We start from the raw sequence: 18,610 nt of genomic DNA, 5'->3' as shown, positions 1-18,610 counted from the left end.
CTTACAGATGTTATTGTTGCTTTTGATTTGAAGTGGTCTCACATTTAATAACGGTTGGTCAAGTGGATGGCATTTGATGGTCTTTCAGGAGTATTACAACTGAAAGCAGATGACCTGAAACTATGTCTCAACATACTGGTAAAACAGTGGAAAATAGGTGTAGCTGTTAACCCAGTCGTCTAGATTTAAGCCCTAACTTCAATGAAAGTGCGGCTGGGTGTCCTGAGGGCATAGGCAAACAATTTACTGAACTGAGCCAGATGTAACTGAAAAATCATGTCTGCAGTACGTATAGCTGGTGTATGATTTCTATTGTTGCCTCTGAAAAGCTGAACAGGAACTGCGAAGCAATCACAAAGCATGCAGGGAAGCAATTTCTTTCTCTTATTCAAGTGAAAAATTATTCCGTGCTGTCACAAAAGACTCCCTAACAAGGTGCTTTAAACTCTCTGGCAGTGCATTGCTGCAGGGTGTCAAAGAGTGGATAAGCTATAAATGAAGCTTAAAGTCAAAAGTCTGTTTCTGGTAATAGTAGCATTTTGTTCCCTCTCCAATGTGCTTTTGATGTGGAGCTAAGATTAACGGTGTTAAATCGTCCTCTTCACTGTCTCAAAGAAACAACACGGGCATAACGAGCAGATTGTAAGCACAATCACACAAACATAAGCACTTCTTTATGGTGTATGAATATTGTAGGGCTGCAACTCACAATTATTTTCATTAGTGATTAATCTGTCAATTATTTTCTCAATTAATCGATTAGTTGTCTGATCTATCAAATGTCAGACAATTGTGAAAAATGTGGATCCCAAAGCCCAAGATGACGTCCTCAAATGTCTTGTTTTGTCCACATCTCAAAGATATTCAGTTTACTGTCACAGAGGAGAGAAGAAACTAGAAAATATTAATGTTCAAGAAGCTGGAATCAGAGAATTTTGCCAATTGATTTAATAGTTGAAAATTAGTCTATATCCACAACATTCCACTTCCGGGATTGCTCTTGTTCTTATGGAAATTCCGCTTGATGTCCCTCATTTTCGGCCGGATGCTCGTTACCTACCATTTTCTATGTGTTGGCGTTCTAACCTCTGGTGGATTTGTGAGGACTATGGTTAACTGCTCCTCAGATCTCTGCAGGGTAAATCCAGACAGCTAGCTAGACTATCTGTCCAATCTGAGTTTTCTGTTGCACGACTAAAACTACTTTTGAACGTCCACATGTTCCACAAAAACAAGTTCCTTCCTGAGACTATTTAGCAGAGGCACCGTTGCTCCGTCTGGCACTTAGCGCCACCCAAGACAATTGTGATTGTTTTAAAGAAATGATAATAAACCAGAGCATATTTTCTTCCTTCCCGGAATACTGTGTGGACTAGCCAGACTCCTCCACAGCGCTGTGGAGGAGGGTCTGGTAATGAGAGACTAGTTGACAACTAATGGATTCATCTTTGCAGCTCTAGAATATTGTACAGACTATTCTTTTTCTGCAGGTACAGTAGGGCAAAAAAGTATTTAGTCAGCCACCAATTGTGCAAGTTCTCCCACTTAAAAAGATGAGAGAGGCCTGTAATTTTCATCATAGTTACACTTCAACTATAAGAGACAAAATGAGAAAAAAAATCTAGAAAATCACATTGTAGGATTTTTAATGAATTTATTTTCAAATTCCTCGGGAAAATAAGTATTTGGTCACCTACAAACAAGCAAGATTTCTGGCTCTCACAGACCTGTAACTTCTTCTTTAAGAGGCTCCTCTGTCCTCCACTTGTTACCTGTATTAATGGCACCTGTTTGAACTTGTTATCAGTATAAAAGACACCTGTCCACAACCTCAAACAGTCACACTCCAAACTCCACTATGGCCAAGACCAAAGAGCTGTCAAAGGACACCAGAAACAAAATTGTAGACCTGCACCAGGCTGGGAAGACTGAATCTGCAATAGGTAAGCAGCTTGGTGTGAAGAAGTCAACTGTGGGAGCAATTATAAGAAAATGGAAGACATACAAGACCACTAATAATCTCCCTCGATCCGGGGCTCCACGCAAAATCTCACCCCGTGGGGTCAAAATGATCACAAGAACGGTGAGCAAAAATCCTAGAACCACACGGGGGGACCTAGTGAATGACCTGCAGAGAGCTGGGACCAAAGTAACAAAGGCTACCATCAGTAACACACTACACCGCCAGGGGGCATTGAAGATGAAACGTGGCTGGGTCTTTCAGCATGACAATGATCCCAAACACACCGCCCGGGCAACGAAGGAGTGGCTTCGTAAGAAGCATTTCAAGGTCCTGGAGTGGCCTAGCCAGTCTCCAGATCTCAACCCCATAGAAACTCTTTGGAGGGAGTTGAAAGTCCGTGTTGCCCAGCGACAGCCCCAAAACATCACTGCTCTAGAGGAGATCTGCATGGAGGAATGGGCCAAAATACCAGCAACAGTGTGTGAAAACCTTGTGAAGACTTACAGAAAACGTTTGACCTCTGTCATTGCCAACAAAGGGTATATAACAAAGTATTGAGATGAACTTTTGTTATTGACCAAATACTTATTTTCCACCATAATTTGCAAATAAATTCATTAAAAATCCTACAATGTGATTTTCTGGATTTTATTTTCTCATTTTGTCTCTCATTGTTGAAGTGTACCTATGATGAAAATTACAGGCCTCTCTCATCTTTTTAAGTGAGAGAACTTGCACAATTGGTGGCTGACTAAATACTTATTTGCCCCACTGTTGTTGTCTTAGAATTCAACCCCCTCCATGTACACCTCCGCTGACCATTGTGTATTATTAAAAAAAGGTCAGATGTAAAGATGTAATTTGAGTTGAATATCCAATAACCGAGGAATGTTCCTTTCATCTCTACCTAATCCTCCATTATGTGATGCTGGCAGTTTATGGTTGAGTGACTGAGGAGGAATCCAAGAGCTTAGGCCCAGCTGCAGAGAGAGCACTTCGGTGCAGCACAAAGATTTGCACGTCCAACGTGTCGATCCCTCAGAGTTAATGAGGCCTTCTGTTTGGGCTTCTATTATCAGCCCGCTGCATCCTGAGCCGGGCCCAGCAAAAGTCATGCATCATAAAGTCCTAGACGCTCCTTGATACATAGTGGACAGTAATCAGAGCTCAGCATTTCTCACCGTCTATGGAAATAAACTCAGTAGACCATTGCATGTTTCTCACACCAATCCTACTGTACAATTGCATTACCACTTTTAATTTACTGTTGAAATTAAACCAACCTTATTTATATTCTTGAAACCTTGAATGATACTTACAATGTGTCAAATTCATTAAGAATTACTGTGCATACAAATATAGCCATCAATAATGCCAGAAGATCTGGCATTACTCTTTCATTCTGAATACAAAAACATTATTTCACTCAATTTCCTATTGGCAAGTCTGATTCCTTTATGTGACACAGTAAACCTTGGATAAATTGGTACAAAGCCAGACCGGTCGTGAAACACCCACCCAGCTCCCAGATGTCACAATTAGGAACACCTCAAAGGTCAGCTCAGATCTCGGCCCGTGTTACCATATTGAAAATCAAATCTATTGTAAAGATCCAGCCGGTCACAGATCTAGGGATGGGCATCCGAGTGTTACTGATTTCTTAAAAAAATAAATAATAAAATGCTCAGACGCTTAGCCTCGCAGCACGAAAAAAGTCAAGTTCAGGCCTCCAGGGTGTCTGCAAAGGACACACACCTGTGACGGGATTGGGGGGGGTGGTCGGGGGGCTGTATTCTGCCGCTCTGTTGATGATTGGCAGAAAATGTCAGGCACAACACGTTAGCCCCGTACACACCCACACACAGCAGGTAGATGTCAGAGACTGCATGATAAGAGGGAGGGCACGCTCACAAGGAAAGGAAGGAATTGGCATCTTCAGAGAGTTATGTCATCCTTGTGAAATCTCCTACAGATTAGGCCTCAACACCATTCACGTCTGAATTTTTTTGTTGTTGCTCCAAGTACGACTAAATACCTATCTCCTGACCTATCACCCAAATATACAAGACTTAAAAAGTATCTTCTGTTATCATTATTTTCCAAAATACAAGGATTAGTCAGGGTCACCGTTTTTTTTCCACCCATGCTTGTATTGCACAGAAGGATCTGCACAACCTTCTGGGCTGCACACCACTGGGGCCTGAGCCAGGGTCAGATATCTCAGACCATCCACTGCATTTTAATTACTGGGAATGTGTGTTGTTAGACCTTGAGAGGGCTTCATCCTGATTTATTGAAGTTAGGTTTTTGTGAATCTTTAACTTGAATGTGGACGTATTCTGTTAAGCAATACAACCTTGCACTTTTTCTTTGCCTTTTAAGCAGCATTTGTATGGCATCGACCACAGGGGAAATTCTTCAGTGAGATGGAAATAAATGCAAGAAGCTGCTGAAATGTTATTTGTTACCTCGGTCTGCTTTGCGAATCATAACTATGTTCCTGTGTTCCTGGTTCTTAGGGCAGTGTTCACATGGCCCACCCTGAGGATGAGTTGGAGCGCCTGACCAAGAAGATGCTGTTTGACATGGACAACCCACCATCTGAAGAATATTTTGGTAAGAAAGATGGCTCATCTCATACACACTGTGTTAGCATTAGCTGTGAAGCCACAGTAGGTGTAGACATTGAAATGAATGATCACTGAATTCCATTTAGCTGCTTTGGTTTAAGGGTCCTGGTATTGTGTCACACTGTAATGATTTAAGCGTCGGGTATACTTGAGCACGACACAGTAAGCGGGACGCCAGAGACGGCGCGCATGCTACAAGCATGCACGGAGACGTTTATGTTCAACGCATTGTTCGTTGCAGTATTCTCCGAAACACCAGAGGGCGTACAGACAAAATAATCTGTGAAAAAGCAAGAAGTAGTAGAGGAAGGCTTGTATCATGTGGATGCACCGACAGTGTTGTTGTACTTAGAATACCTCATGGGGGAGACAGAAACTACGCACTATAGCTTTAAATAAATAGAACTCATCGTAAATAAATACATGTTCATCCTTAAAATACAGGGGGCATAAGTCAAATTGACATGGGGTACTTTCCATAAAATCATCTCTCAGTGCAAATCAAACCAGCTATTAGACTAACTGAAATAAAACCATGTTAATCTCTAGGTAGGGTGAAGGGGATGTGATGATGGGGGGGTATGGTGAAGGGGATGTGATGATGGGGGGGTATGGTGAAGGGGATGTGATGATGTGGGGGTATGGTGAAGGGTATGTGATGATGGGGGTATGGTGAAGGGGATGTGATGATGGGGGGGTATGGTGAAGGGGATGTGATGATGTGGGTGTATGGTGAAGGGTATGTGATGATGTGGGGGTATGGTGAAGGGTATGTGATGATGTGGGGGTATGGTGAAGGGTATGTGATGATGGGGGGGGGGTATGGTGAAGGGTATGTGATGATGTGGGGGTATGGTGAAGGGGTATGTGATGATGGGGGGTATGGTGAAGGGTATGTGATGATGAGGGTATGGTGAAGGGTATGTGATGATGGGGGGTATGGTGAAGGGTATGTGATGATGTGGGGGTATGGTGAAGGGTATGTGATGATGGGGGGGGTATGGTGAAGGGTATGTGATGATGGGGGGTATGGTGAAGGGTATGTGATGATGGGGGGTATGGTGAAGGGTATGTGATGATGGGGGGGTATGGTGAAGGGTATGTGATGATGGGGGGTATGGTGAAGGGTATGTGATGATGGGGGGGGTATGGTGAAGGGTATGTGATGATGGGGGGGGTATGGTGAAGGGTATGTGATGATGTGGGGGTATGGTGAAGGGTATGTGATGATGAGGGGGTATGGTGAAGGGTATGTGATGATGGGGGGGGGGTATGGTGAAGGGTATGTGATGATGGGGGGTATGGTGAAGGGTATGTGATGATGGGGGGTATGGTGAAGGGATATGTGATGATGGGGGGTATGGTGAAGGGTATGATGATGGGGGGGTATGGTGAAGGGTATGTGATGATGGGGGGGGGGTATGGTGAAGGGTATGTGATGATGGGGGGGGTATGGTGAAGGGTATGTGATGATGTGGGGGGTATGGTGAAGGGTATGTGATGATGGGGGGGTATGGTGAAGGGTATGTGATGATGGGGGGGGGGTATGGTGAAGGGTATGTGATGATGGGGGGGTATGGTGAAGGGTATGTGATGATGGGGGGTATGGTGAAGGGTATGTGATGATGGGGGGTATGGTGAAGGGTATGTGATGATGTGGGGGGGTATGGTGAAGGGTATGTGATGATGTGGGGGGGTATGGTGAAGGGTATGTGATGATGTGGGGGTATGGTGAAGGGTATGTGATGATGTGGGGGGGCCAAGGGAACTTTATCAGGATCCATAGTATCCTGGATCCATGAAATAACTGTCCTTTCAAAATAAAAATCTGCCTGCCTCTATGGGAATCTAACATAGGGGTGTACTGACTTATGCCCCCTGTATTTTAAGGAAGAACATTTATTTATTTACGATACATTAGTCATTCACAAAGAAAATTGGTGTCCTTAAAGGTTGGATTTTTTTTAATTGAGGCATTAAGATCAATTTCCAAAAAGTGATTTTTTTTTTTATTCCTCGTTTTAGTCAACTTTATCATGGGTTCATAAACTTATGAGTGCCGCTGTATATCCTAGTTTGGTTAAAGAAAAAACAATTAAGCAAAGACGTATTGGATTGTGTAAAGGCTCAAGAGGAAGTAATGACATGAATCCTACAGGTTATAATCTTCATCTAAAGCTTCCAGAGCCACTGTAGTCTAATATAATAGTCCCTGCACAGCACTGATTACATATACCATAGTCTGGATCAACTGAAGTACATTTCCAGAATTGCATGACATCCGTCCCTCACCTTCTGCTCTCTGTGTGTTGCCGTTCTCAAACTCTGTTCGCTTCAGGAAACAACAACAAACTTTGAGCTGGCAAACTACACGCTGAAAATGGCAAGTTTTGAAGACAGTCCCTCCAGAAAAATGCAATTATGCGATCGCATAATTCAATGCATAATCAGCCAAAGTCCGCATATTTATGCGGGGGGGGCCGCATTTTCATCGCATAAAATTGCATAAATATCCCGCATATTCCATCGCATTTTTTACGAAAACATGCCGCATAATCATGGATTTTTGCCCGCAACAATCACAAAAAAACTCCACATTTTTCTGGAAGGACTGAGAAGACAATTTGGACGGTGCAACAAGGCAGACCTGCTTGGTTCTTTTGGGGAATGATTGTAAAGATTTACAAAGAATATGTTAATGACATTTCCTCTCTAACTGGGAGGTTTTGGGACTGATTGGAGAGGATAGTTATGGACAGAGCAAATGAGGTTTAACCATGTATCAGCTCATTTAAATACCTCACATTACTGGATTGTGTCAACAGTTAAATTAATTTAATATTGTATGTGCCGTTTTCTTTTGCCGGGTGCAAATGTTTGTTCGCTGCCCAAGACGCTTGTGATTGGTTTTAAAAAATGCAAACAACCTATCCCAGAATGTATGTGTGGTGTAGCCAGACCTTACTCCGCACCGCTGTGGAGATAGGTCTGGCAATGCGGGACTATCACAGAGAGAGTGTGGGGGTCTTTATAATCTAACGCGCTCTCAGTCACTCATAATGACCTGCTGCTTGTTGGATGTTACTAATTGATTTCTTCCTCCATCTCAGCCTCCTCCTGCTCTCGCTTCTTATTGCCACATTGTAATAGGATCACTTTCCCTGTGCCTGTTATGTATCACATGTTGTAGCGATATGGGCCTGCTCTGTGTTGTACTGAGGGTAGTCTATAGCCACGACCTTCCACTTCCGGGATTGCTCCATTGCTTCCTCTTTCTTTGTGTTGGCGTTCTAACCTCTGGTGGATTTGTGAGGACTATGGTTAACTGCTCCTCAGATCTCTGCAGGGTAAATCCAGACAGCTAGCTAGACTATCTGTCCAATCTGAGTTTTCTGTTGCACGACTAAAACTACTTTTGAATGTACACATTCCACCAAAACAAGTTCCTTTCCGAGGCTATTTTGCAGCGGCAACTGGGCTCCTTGCGGCGCTTAGCGATTGTGATTGGTTTAAAGAAATGACAATAAACCAGAGCACGTTTTTCTCCCATCCGGGAATGCTGTGTGGACTAGACAGACCCTCCTCTGCAGCTCTATGGAGGAAGGTCTGCCAATGCGAGACTATACTGGGGGTGCTCCCTGATTTATACGCTGATGTTTGGCTTTAGAGCGGGTTCATAGTCTACCAAACAAAAGTATATGATCATTTCTGCTGCGTATTAGCGGTCATCTATCCTCTACTGTGCGTCTCTGACACAACAACAGTCACTTCACAATGTGGCACATCCATAGGTGAGAGCAAAGGGGCTAAAATGATCACATGAGTCAGCGGTTGTGAAGACATTAGCACAGGTAGTATGATCTCATTAGGAGCTCTCACTGTGTCACCTTTCACTGTGACATTTTGTGTGACTGAAAGGAAGAACAAACAGTGTGGAGAAATGTGTCCAAAACTACTGCTTGTACTACAAAACCATGCCACATTTAGAAATCAAACAATGTGGGATAGTGGGTTAATAGAATAAAAACTGGCATAAGGTTTCCTAGATTAGCCCACCCAGTGACCCACAAAGTTAGTTTTTTATCACAAATGTTTTTAGAAACATGCTGCAGGTGTGTATGATACAGACCAGGTTAACCTAGTATTCTTGGTATTTCTTATCTGTTGATTTCCAAGTGTAGACACAGCAGCATATCTCCCAGTCTGGGAAGCAGTCCTCAAGGTAGAGTGTCAGAACTATAACAGTGTGATCAAAGGATAAGGCTTGGGGTATAATGAGAATGAGAAATGAAGGCTTTGGACAGATGAAACATTCTGATTTTGATAAAACTATCTTGTTTGATTGTCCAGCTTTATTTTTTTTACAGTATTTCTCTCCAATTAGTTTTTTCTCTGTAGCACGTAATATTTAATTTTGTTCTCATTTCAATGAAAATAAATATATATATATATATATATATATATATATATATATATATATATATATATATATATATATATATAAATAAACTGCCAGGCTTAAACAAAATACCAATTTCAATACTATTTTGCAAAATAGGATTCAAAACAGAAGGGTTCTGTGCATTTCTATTTCATTTCTATTTTTCCGCCCTCTGTACCCTCTGCTGCCAGCGAGTGCCATCCCCTCTGCTGCGCTCGTCTCTAGCCTTTAATCCCCTTTGCCCTGGAATTAATTCCCATGCCCATTAGATACCTAACTCAATACATTCAATAGGGCTCTGGAGCAGGCTTTATATCAGCACATAATCACACAGCACACTATGATAGCATGTGTAGGTGTATTATAGCTACAGGGACATGTATTTAACCGGTATTAAGTGTTGTTCGTCTTCACATTGGTGCACACTGACGTAAAGACCTTAATTGGTCCACATTAGACATAGGTCAAATGGATCTGCTGGCTTTAGCAAAGTGTAGTCATTTCACAGAGGAATGGCCGTCAAAGCCTTGTTGGCCTCATTTTTTGGGTGAATGTGTATGCGACGCAGCCATGGCTTGAACTCTTTGAATACTGCCATACCATGCATGCAGATGCCACTATTTGCCAACTTTAAGGCTGACGGCTTGCAAAACAAGGACGTGGGAGTTGAGAAATGGGTCATATGTGAGCTGAGGTAGCCAGAACAAGTTAGGGATAGCGTGTGCATCCCCAGCTGACAACGGCTAGCTGTTACCGGAGTGGAGGGCAGGGGGGAGGGAGGGAGCCAGTTAGGGAGCGTGGATGGATGGATGGAGGGAGGGAGGGTCATCTAGTGGTTAAACAAGGCAACAGCTGAATTGACTGAGAGATTGAACGAGGATGAGGGCAGGAGCCTAAGACCGAGGTGACTGCAGGAACTCATTAGGAGAGAGTTCAAGCACAGGCACACACTGCTCTGCAAATCCACAGAGCCCCCGTCCTCCCCCGCTGAATAATGTACACACAGTGTAGCCACCACAGTAACGTTAAAATGGACTTTTTAGTCTGCCATGTTCTTTACTGTATATCCAGGGCTGGGGGATAATCAGTCCCAGAGCATGAGCCTTTTTGTAATTACAAAGAATCTAAGGACACAAGCCTATTCTTTCTTTTTGGTGGGGTACAGGGTGAAGAGGGCTAGCAGTTGTTAAAACCCTAAGGCTAGTAATTAACAAGATTAATCAAAGTGGGGCTGCGATCTGTAGCACGCTACCGGACTGGATCACTGTCTTCCTATAACAAAGTTTTATTGGTGTCACTAATGTCTTTGATGAGCTTCTAATCTAAAAGCGCTGTAGTGGGTTTTCATTGGTCCAGAGGGGGTTAATTGAATTGAATTAACGTTGCACTTTGGCTCCGTGATGTCACATGGAAACGTTTCAGTAGCCTCTGTGGAGCTCCATCTGTAGTTACACAACATTATGATGCTTCTTTTTTTTACAGCAACTTCAAACCATCAAATTAAACCAGTCACAGCATTGAAGACTTTTTTCTTGGCAAAACAGGCCAACAAAAAACAGCCGTTCTCAAACTGTAAAAAACCTGAAAATGATGCACTATAAAAGAACAGCTTTTCTTGCGAGAAACCCAGTTAGGAAGCCAGAAATTCCTCCTATGATTGAAGCTTCTTTGAAAAGCAACTGATTAGTCCTGATTTAGAGTTCCAGATTAGATTTGAGTAATCTGAAAGAGCCTTTTCTCCAAATGTCATCATCCGTCATATTTAATCCACTTAGGTTGTGCGTAGGTGTACTGTGTTTGTGGAAATCTAATAAGACACAGCTACTCAGCTCGCAGTACAGATGCCTCGGCATTTGTGCATCAGAGGAACTTACAATATTTTGTCATCACTACATTTCTGTCAACCAAAAACCAGGACATAAAGCTAAATAATTGAAAGGAATTTGATGCTTTGCATTATTTACAATTAATGATGATGATGATACTTATGCAGTGTAGTTCATTCTACCGCAGAGAATCTGTTTTTATTTCTCCTTTAATACCAAAATCAGAATTGAGAAGTCTTCCATGCGATCCCAGACTTTAAGTATTCCACCGCATAGAATTAAGAAAGATGTGAAATTTTAATATCCAATCAATATTTATGCCTTTTTTTCAGTGAGATTTTTGAGCAGTGGCATAAATGTTTTTGTAATGTTATTATCAGATGGTAAAGAGAGAGTCACTGGAAATAAGCAGGGAGATTCATTTGGGTATAGTGTACTCGGCACAGGACTCTGAGCTGTCGGGAAAGCCTTTTCCTCCTGGTTTGAGCTAGCCTTTGTTTTATGATAAGAGCCGAGAAGAAAAGGCAGGCTTTGCCATTTTCCCTCATAATGTCAGCTGGAGGAGCCCTCATAATTTATAAGATACCTCACATGAAATGTTCATAAATGATTTTGGAAGAGATACAAATGGCGGTGTTGCGCCAGTAACAGTACAGGCCAGAGGAGTCAGAACAGATCAGCTAAGGTAAGTGGGTCAGAAAGAAGTTTAGGTTCACACAGTGCGCTCTTGTGGAGCTGCCTCTTGTTTCTTTATAACACAACTGAGCATCATAACTTAATGTATTAATAGGCTTCCAGTTTAGACAGCTTTGTGCATGTTCTAAGATACTCTGGTGGAATTCATTTACATATTACTGAGGTCGCCCTCAGCAACCTCTTAGGAGTTTGCTTTTAGATGTGCCTTTACATGTCATAACAAGTAGAATGTGTGTCAAGTAAAACCTTTCTGCTGCCCCCCCACCCCACCCCACCCCATAACCCCGCTTCCCCACCACGCTCCACCTCCACACTCTCCAAATGCCTTTGGCCAACCATCTCCCCCAAAACAGCTAACTGTTTCTATTTAGTGCATGAAGGTGCATCTTTATGGTTCATTTTTAATGTTCGTTTGATGTGTATATTGGAAAAAAAGCAAAAGCTCTTGGAAACATGCAGGTACAATGTGAAAATACTTTTATATACATTTTCATACAAAAAGATGCCGCTCAAAGTACTTTAAAAAAGGTCTTTAAAGTTCTGATCCTTAAGATTGTCATTAAATCAAACCACGTTTTTGGTAATATTTACTGTATGGTTGGTATTTTTTATTAGCAATCGCTATTCAATACATTTACATCCTTTAATTACCTCTCTATAAACAGTAGTAGTTTTCATTGTTAGTGGCAGGGTCCGCCATTCACACCCTAACACAAAAGATTCATAAGAAATGATGCATGCATGTGTTTATCTGATCTGTCCTATCATTAAAGGCAAAAATGCCCATAAAAAGTCTTTTAAAAAAACTGGTCGAAAATCAGTCATTGAGTTTTATCATTGAATTAGGACAGAAAGGTCAGATTTGACTTGGACAAAAGTCTTGTCGCATACAAAAATACAGTAATGTACAGTAGAAATTATACTTGATTTTGAATACACAAACATGAATAACATCAGAGCATATGTAAAGTCAGGGTGATTCATTAGGAAAAAGAATTGAATACCTTGTATGACTCCCATGAGCTTGGAAAACTAGATCCATACGTCTCGGCAATGACTCAAATAACTTATTGACGAAGTCATCTGGAATAGCAAAGAAAGCAGTCTTGCAGGACTCCCAGAGTTCATCAAGATTCTTTGGTTTCATCTTCCAAGCCTCCTCCTTCATCTTACCCCAGACATGCTCAATAATGTTCATGTCTGGTGACTGGGCTGGCCAATCCTGGAGCACCTTGACCTTCTTCGCTTTCAGGAACTTTGATGTGGAGGATGAAGTATGACAAGGAGCGCCATCCTGCTGAAGAATTTGCCCTCTCTTGTGGTTTGGAATGCAATGGGCAGCAAGAATTTGTTGATACTTCAGGCTGTTGATGTTGCTATCCACTCTGCAGATCTCTCGTACTCCCCCATACTGGATGTAACCCCAAACCATGATTTTTCCTCCACCAAAGTTGACCGTTTTCTGGGTGAATCTTGGGTCCATGCGGGTTCCAACTGGTATTCTGCAGTTCAATGGATGATTCATCAGAAAAATCAACCTTCTGCCACTTTTCCACTGTCCATCCTTTCACCAAGTTCTGGGCCTTTTCAAATGCAACACGATTTGTTTGTTGTCTTCTGTTTAATGCTGGTTTGCGAGTCCTAATTCGGCCATGGAGACCACTGCGTGAGAGAATTTGACAAACTGTTGTTCTAGATACAGGGGTTTCTGGTGACCAGTTCTCATGTAGCTCTGCTGCAGGTGAAAAAGGGCTGGCCCTGGACTGTCGAAGAAACAAACGGTCCCCTCGAACAGTTGTCTTACGGGGTATGCCTGACCTGGGCTTGTCATGAACTTCACCAGTTTCTTCAAATCTTTTTCTTATCCTCTCCACTTGACATTTGGATACATTGAAGATGTCTGTCACCTCAGCAGCAGACTTGGTCTTCAGGCTCTTGATGATCAGCACCTTGGTCTGTGGTTGAATCTTTGGCATGTTGTGAGAGGTCAGGTTGCACTTCACATGAAGGTCTGGTGTGCTGGAGTTCTTTTCATACACACCTGGGAATGTGTTACTTACAGTATTTGTCACAGGTGAAGCTCTAATCTGTGATTGGTTGAATAATTTAAAGACACGACAAGACTTTTGTCCAAGTCAAATCTGACCTTTCTGTCCTAATTCAATGATAAAACTCAATGAATGATACAAGACTTTATTTTGGTATAATACGCATAATCCAGAAGCCTTTGTCTTTCATATAAGCCATTTCTGATTCCAATTGATCAACTACAAGTCAAGTTATTATTTGTTGTTCCTACAACTTAGATAAGCGACAAGACTTTTGTCAGGGGCTGTATAGTAGGTCTATCTAAGTATGTCCGGAGGCATTTTGGCCTACGGCCGTTGATAACACCTCATGGAGGTTCCAGACTAATCGCTTTTGCCATTTGGTCCGGCGATGTCAGGCTTATTAAACCCTGCTTAGAGAATAGAATAGTTTGTTTTTCCTTTATGATCACAGTATATTTTAGTTTGAACCTGCCTGCAATTATTTCCCCACAGTAATCTCCTCATAGGCCCTTTAGCTTGAAAAGCCTGTTTCCTCTTCCACTATCAGAGAATGTCCTCCAATCACAGTGGCAAAGTGTTGCGGCCTTGTCGTACTGCGCTGTACTTTTTGTGAATACTGTATGTATGTTTCAGCAATCACTATGAGACAGAAGAGCATAATGCTGCTAGAAGGAGGTCAGCGACCACCCAGGGGCGGGTGGGTGGGGGGGGACATCATATGTGTCAGTCTGGTGACATGGCAACTAGTCTAAATCCCATGCATCACTATACCACCTACAGTGGATTATAATGTACGACTGCAAAAGACAAGATTATACAACACAATAGTGACGGATGATCCACCAGAGCTGCCTTTAGAAGAGAGATGCTGTTTGTATGTCAGTGTGAGGCTGCCGATTTGACTTCCAAGACCCTTTATTCTCATGTAAATAATGTTGCTTTGATTGTAAATCTACAAATATGTCAGATTGAAGAAATGATACAATAACCTCCAGCTTTTCTGTTTAAACTGCTTTTAATTATTTTTCTCTTTTCTTCTTTATTCTTTTATGAATTACATTTTAGCAGTTTTTCTGCTTATCTTAATTGTTATTGGTCCCATGGTGTTTTCAACACGTCATTATATTTGAGCAGTGGGGGCAGTTTCATAAAACATAAAGTTGTTTTCTTTTCAGCATAGTTTATGGGTTCTCTTTGCCATTTCTGTTCTCTCATTATCTTGTCCCAGCACTGCAGCTGACCTCGCAATGCTGCTTTCTAGTTTCTCAGCTGATGCAGCGTGCCAGCATGGGGCTTCTCTTCCCAGCGACAGAGGCTCGCTTTTTGGCAGCAGTTCACGCGAGGTGACCACCACCGCCCCCTTCCCCCCTGCTCTCCCTCCCTCCCCTCCCCTTTCTCCCCCGCCAGGCTCGGCGCTTGCTATCCTGCCTCGTTGAGACAGCTCCACTGAGGCTTGCAAGATCAGCTGCCGTGCGAGCCCAGCTGAGGCTTCGGGGCACTCACGTTGCTAGATTTCATTTGTGAGTGAGCGTTTGACCTCAGGAATGAGTAGACATCGGCATGCCCATGCACGCAAACGCAGAAATAGTTACAAGCACACGGGTGCGCACGGATAAACAGCATATAAACACACAGACACAGGCTTTGAACTTGCAGCTTGCCCACATATTGTGCTGCACACACACTCACCTGTTCCCTGCCTTTCCTCTCTCTCTCTCTCTCTCTCTCTCTCTCTCTCTCTCTCTCTCTCTCTCTCTCTTGCTCGCTCTCTTTCACCCCATTCACCAGCCCCGCTTGCTCCCTGGCACCCCTCCATGTCGCTCCTGCCAACCTGCTTCCAAAACATGTAACCTACACTCAGTCCCCCTCGCTCCGCCGCCGTGGGCCCTGACAGGCCGAGCAGTAATGCTTAGTGGCACAGGCTCGCCTATCCTCCATCCTCCACCATCGCCGCAGCAGTTCTGCAGATTGCTATTTGCTGACATTGGGAATGAGATTAAAGGCAGGGGTTAGGAAAGAGGCATTCAGAGATTGAAATGCAGCGATGACAGCTATTTCTCTTGTCATACTAAGGCAACTGAAGGCCACAGCGTTGTCAGGCTACACGGAGGCCAATCTAAAGCAACAAAGTAGATTAACCTAGAGGGGAAAGAGATGAAACAGTGCACAAATCGTGGCCTCTGGCAGTTCACTAGCTGGCAGTTCCACTCCTAATGTGTTCGACAGACTTATTTTCTGCTGTTAACCACTCCCTGACCTATTGTTTATCTCTTTAATTAAGTGTGAGGAAGTTATCACAACTTTGTACCTTTGTTTGGCCCACCTTTTTAAAAGTGTCACAATAAAAGGATGCTGCATCAGTGGAAACACTTATTCATAATTGAAGCCCGATAAAAATGTGAAGTAGAGCAAGATAATTAGCTGTAGCCACATATCTGTGTGTTAATTAGGGCTTAAAATATTTCATCGTGATAAATCACATGATGTCCATAATTAAGCATTTTTTATGTGTTCTAAATATACTTTAAAGTCAATATTTTTTAAGTTTCTAATGCTCACGTGGTATTTGAGTCTCTGTGTAATACAGTAGTAACTCAGTTCACATCGACAGTACATGCACATAACTTTAGTCTTATCGAGAGAACCATCTGGAAGGATTTTGAAACTGAACTTGCTATTCAAAAGACCCTTTCTAAGCATTAAGAGTTTGTTGTAGCAACCAACCTAGTAATAACTTAGATTTATACAGCGCATTTCATGAAACCCAAGGACGCTTTACACAAGTAACGTTACAGGGGGACAAGGGAAAAGAAAATAGTAGGCCAACACAAACACGGACTAAAAGGAATAAAACGTCTGCGCTAAATGGAAGGGGGGCGTAATTTAATGTTGGCTACTAACGTACAACCACATCACGCAATCTAAAGTTATTTTATGAATGAAATAGATTTATTACATACCTGAGGGCCAATTCAGGGACATTTTTGAATCATTTACAATCCTGTAATTGTCTCCATCTGTTAAAAGCCCGACCGAGTGTGACTTGCGTTATCGCCCGTCGTCTTTCACTTTCCCTTTGAGCTTTCAGTTGTTCTTCTGTACCCTGTAGAACATGTTACTGTAGCTCCGTCTACCTGCTGTAAATTATTCTGTGACTTTGCAGGAAAAATCAAACCCGGGCAGAGGCCTAAAAACGATATAAAAATAGTGTTCTTTTCACTGTTAGTCTCGTTTGCTGTTACAGGTCATTTAAGACCATTGTATGAAAAATGACAGAGCTTCAGAAACATTAAAAAGTTACATATAGTCACTTTAAAAATGTGAACAATAAAGCCTGTTACTCAGAATGGGAAGTCTCTGTTTAAATTAAGTGTGTGGCTCCTAAAAGAGGCTTTTATTTGTGATTCAGGATCAGGTTTAACCTCTGAAGTTTTACAGTGTGCGGCCCTGCCTCTTCAGAGCGTACACCATATCCATGGCGCTCACCGTCCTCTTGGCGTGCTCGATGTTAGGTAGGATTGGGCATCGAGAACCGTTTCCAACTTGGAATCGTTTAAAAAATGTGGTTTTGAATCCAATCATCAGTTCCAAATTTAACATGCGCAAGTTTGGGTTTCTGTAGTAGCCACCGTACTTCCAGGTGCTTGTTGTGTAGCAGCCATGAAGCACATTAAGCGGCGCTCTAAAGTGTGGCTTTATTTAAAGGTGTGATAGAATGCAAAACCGATTTTACCTTGTCATAGTTGAATAACGACAGTTTGGAGGGTAAATAGGACATACATAGAAGCTCAAAATCCCATTGATACCCCTATCCTCTGCAAAACTCACATTTTGAAACTGCCGCTGAAAACGGGCGAATCTGAACAATGCTAAAAGTTGTACGTAAGCATCTCAACTCCTAGTCTTTGTCACACCCCAACATTTGCATAGGCTACACCACTGACCTGAGGTCAGCTTAATCTTCTGAATCTAGCTAGGTCACGCAGATCTCCAGAGATCTGCTATTTAATTACTAACTTCACTTCTGAGACTTTTTTATGCGTGAAATCAACTATGTAGAGGTCAAATATGGGCCGTTTTACCAAAATTGATGGCTAATTGCAAATTTTGTCCGACTGTGTGTTGCAGTTCAGCAGGAGCTCAGCAGGCTACGTGACAGCGGCCGGTGCTGCCTCGCCGCCCGGCGTGTCCTACTTCATAGACTCGCTGTGAGCTAGCTGGATCTCCGTCACGAAGGGAAGCCCGCGGCGCTCCATACCCGCGCAAAGTCACCGTTTCTGGGTTACTGGACTACAAAATGCCGAGGCCCTGATGGATAAAGTTAGCTTTATAAGACCTTGGGGTAGATGTTATATAAGTGACGTGACGAAATTCAAACTGTAAATATACTCTAGTTCTGCCAGCAGCTGGCATCCAGCCAGCTCCGCGGAGCCCCGAGCCCCTGTAGTCCAGTAACCGAGAAACGGTGACTTTCACTGGGTATGGAGGTTGCTGCTTTCTCGTCAGACTGTGTGGAGCTCCTAAAGTCCGACACGTCTTACCAAATTTGCAATTAGCCATCAATTTTTGAGCTTTGAGCTTTATATAGTTGATTTCTCGCATTAAAAAGTCTCAGAAGTGAATTTAATAACAAAATAGCAGACAAACAATATATAACTTTGCAGTGTCTGAAATATGAGACCTGCTGTCTCGTCTCCAGTGTGTTTCTATGGGGTTCACTCAAACCAATCAGCACGCAGCTCATCTAAATATTCATGAGCATACCATATTTGGAAGAAAAGCTCTTGTTCCAAATAGAGCCATATTCACAGGATGGTTAAGGGCCTAATAAAATAGCCATTTTCAGCCCAACCAATGTTACATACCCTATTAGGAGACCTTAAGGAACAGTGTGAAATACCCGATATAATCATTCTATCACCCCTTTAATATTGAAGAAGCCAGGTAAAACATCACCATTGAATCAAAATAAAATGTTCCTCTTATCTGTGAAATTAAGCATG

General features: G+C 42.5%; 1 protein-coding gene across 7 annotated transcripts in view; it reads left to right on the top strand.

Annotated features, from left to right (window-relative positions):
• lpp (LIM domain containing preferred translocation partner in lipoma) overlaps positions 1-18,610 on the top strand; it is a 192,122-nt gene that overhangs the window by 132,610 nt on the left and 40,902 nt on the right. For all 7 annotated transcript variants that reach the window (XM_078259864.1, XM_078259861.1, XM_078259863.1 and 4 more), the window contains one exon: positions 4,483-4,579. In XM_078259864.1, coding sequence (XP_078115990.1) covers positions 4,483-4,579 — 97 coding nt within the window. The remainder of the gene's footprint in view (positions 1-4,482; positions 4,580-18,610) is intronic.

The sequence above is a fragment of the Sander vitreus genome, chromosome 9, assembly GCF_031162955.1.
Source record: "Sander vitreus isolate 19-12246 chromosome 9, sanVit1, whole genome shotgun sequence".
NCBI lineage: Eukaryota > Metazoa > Chordata > Actinopteri > Perciformes > Percidae > Sander > Sander vitreus.
The sequence above is the reverse complement of the archived record's forward strand: the minus strand, read 5'-3'. Positions and strand labels throughout refer to the sequence as shown.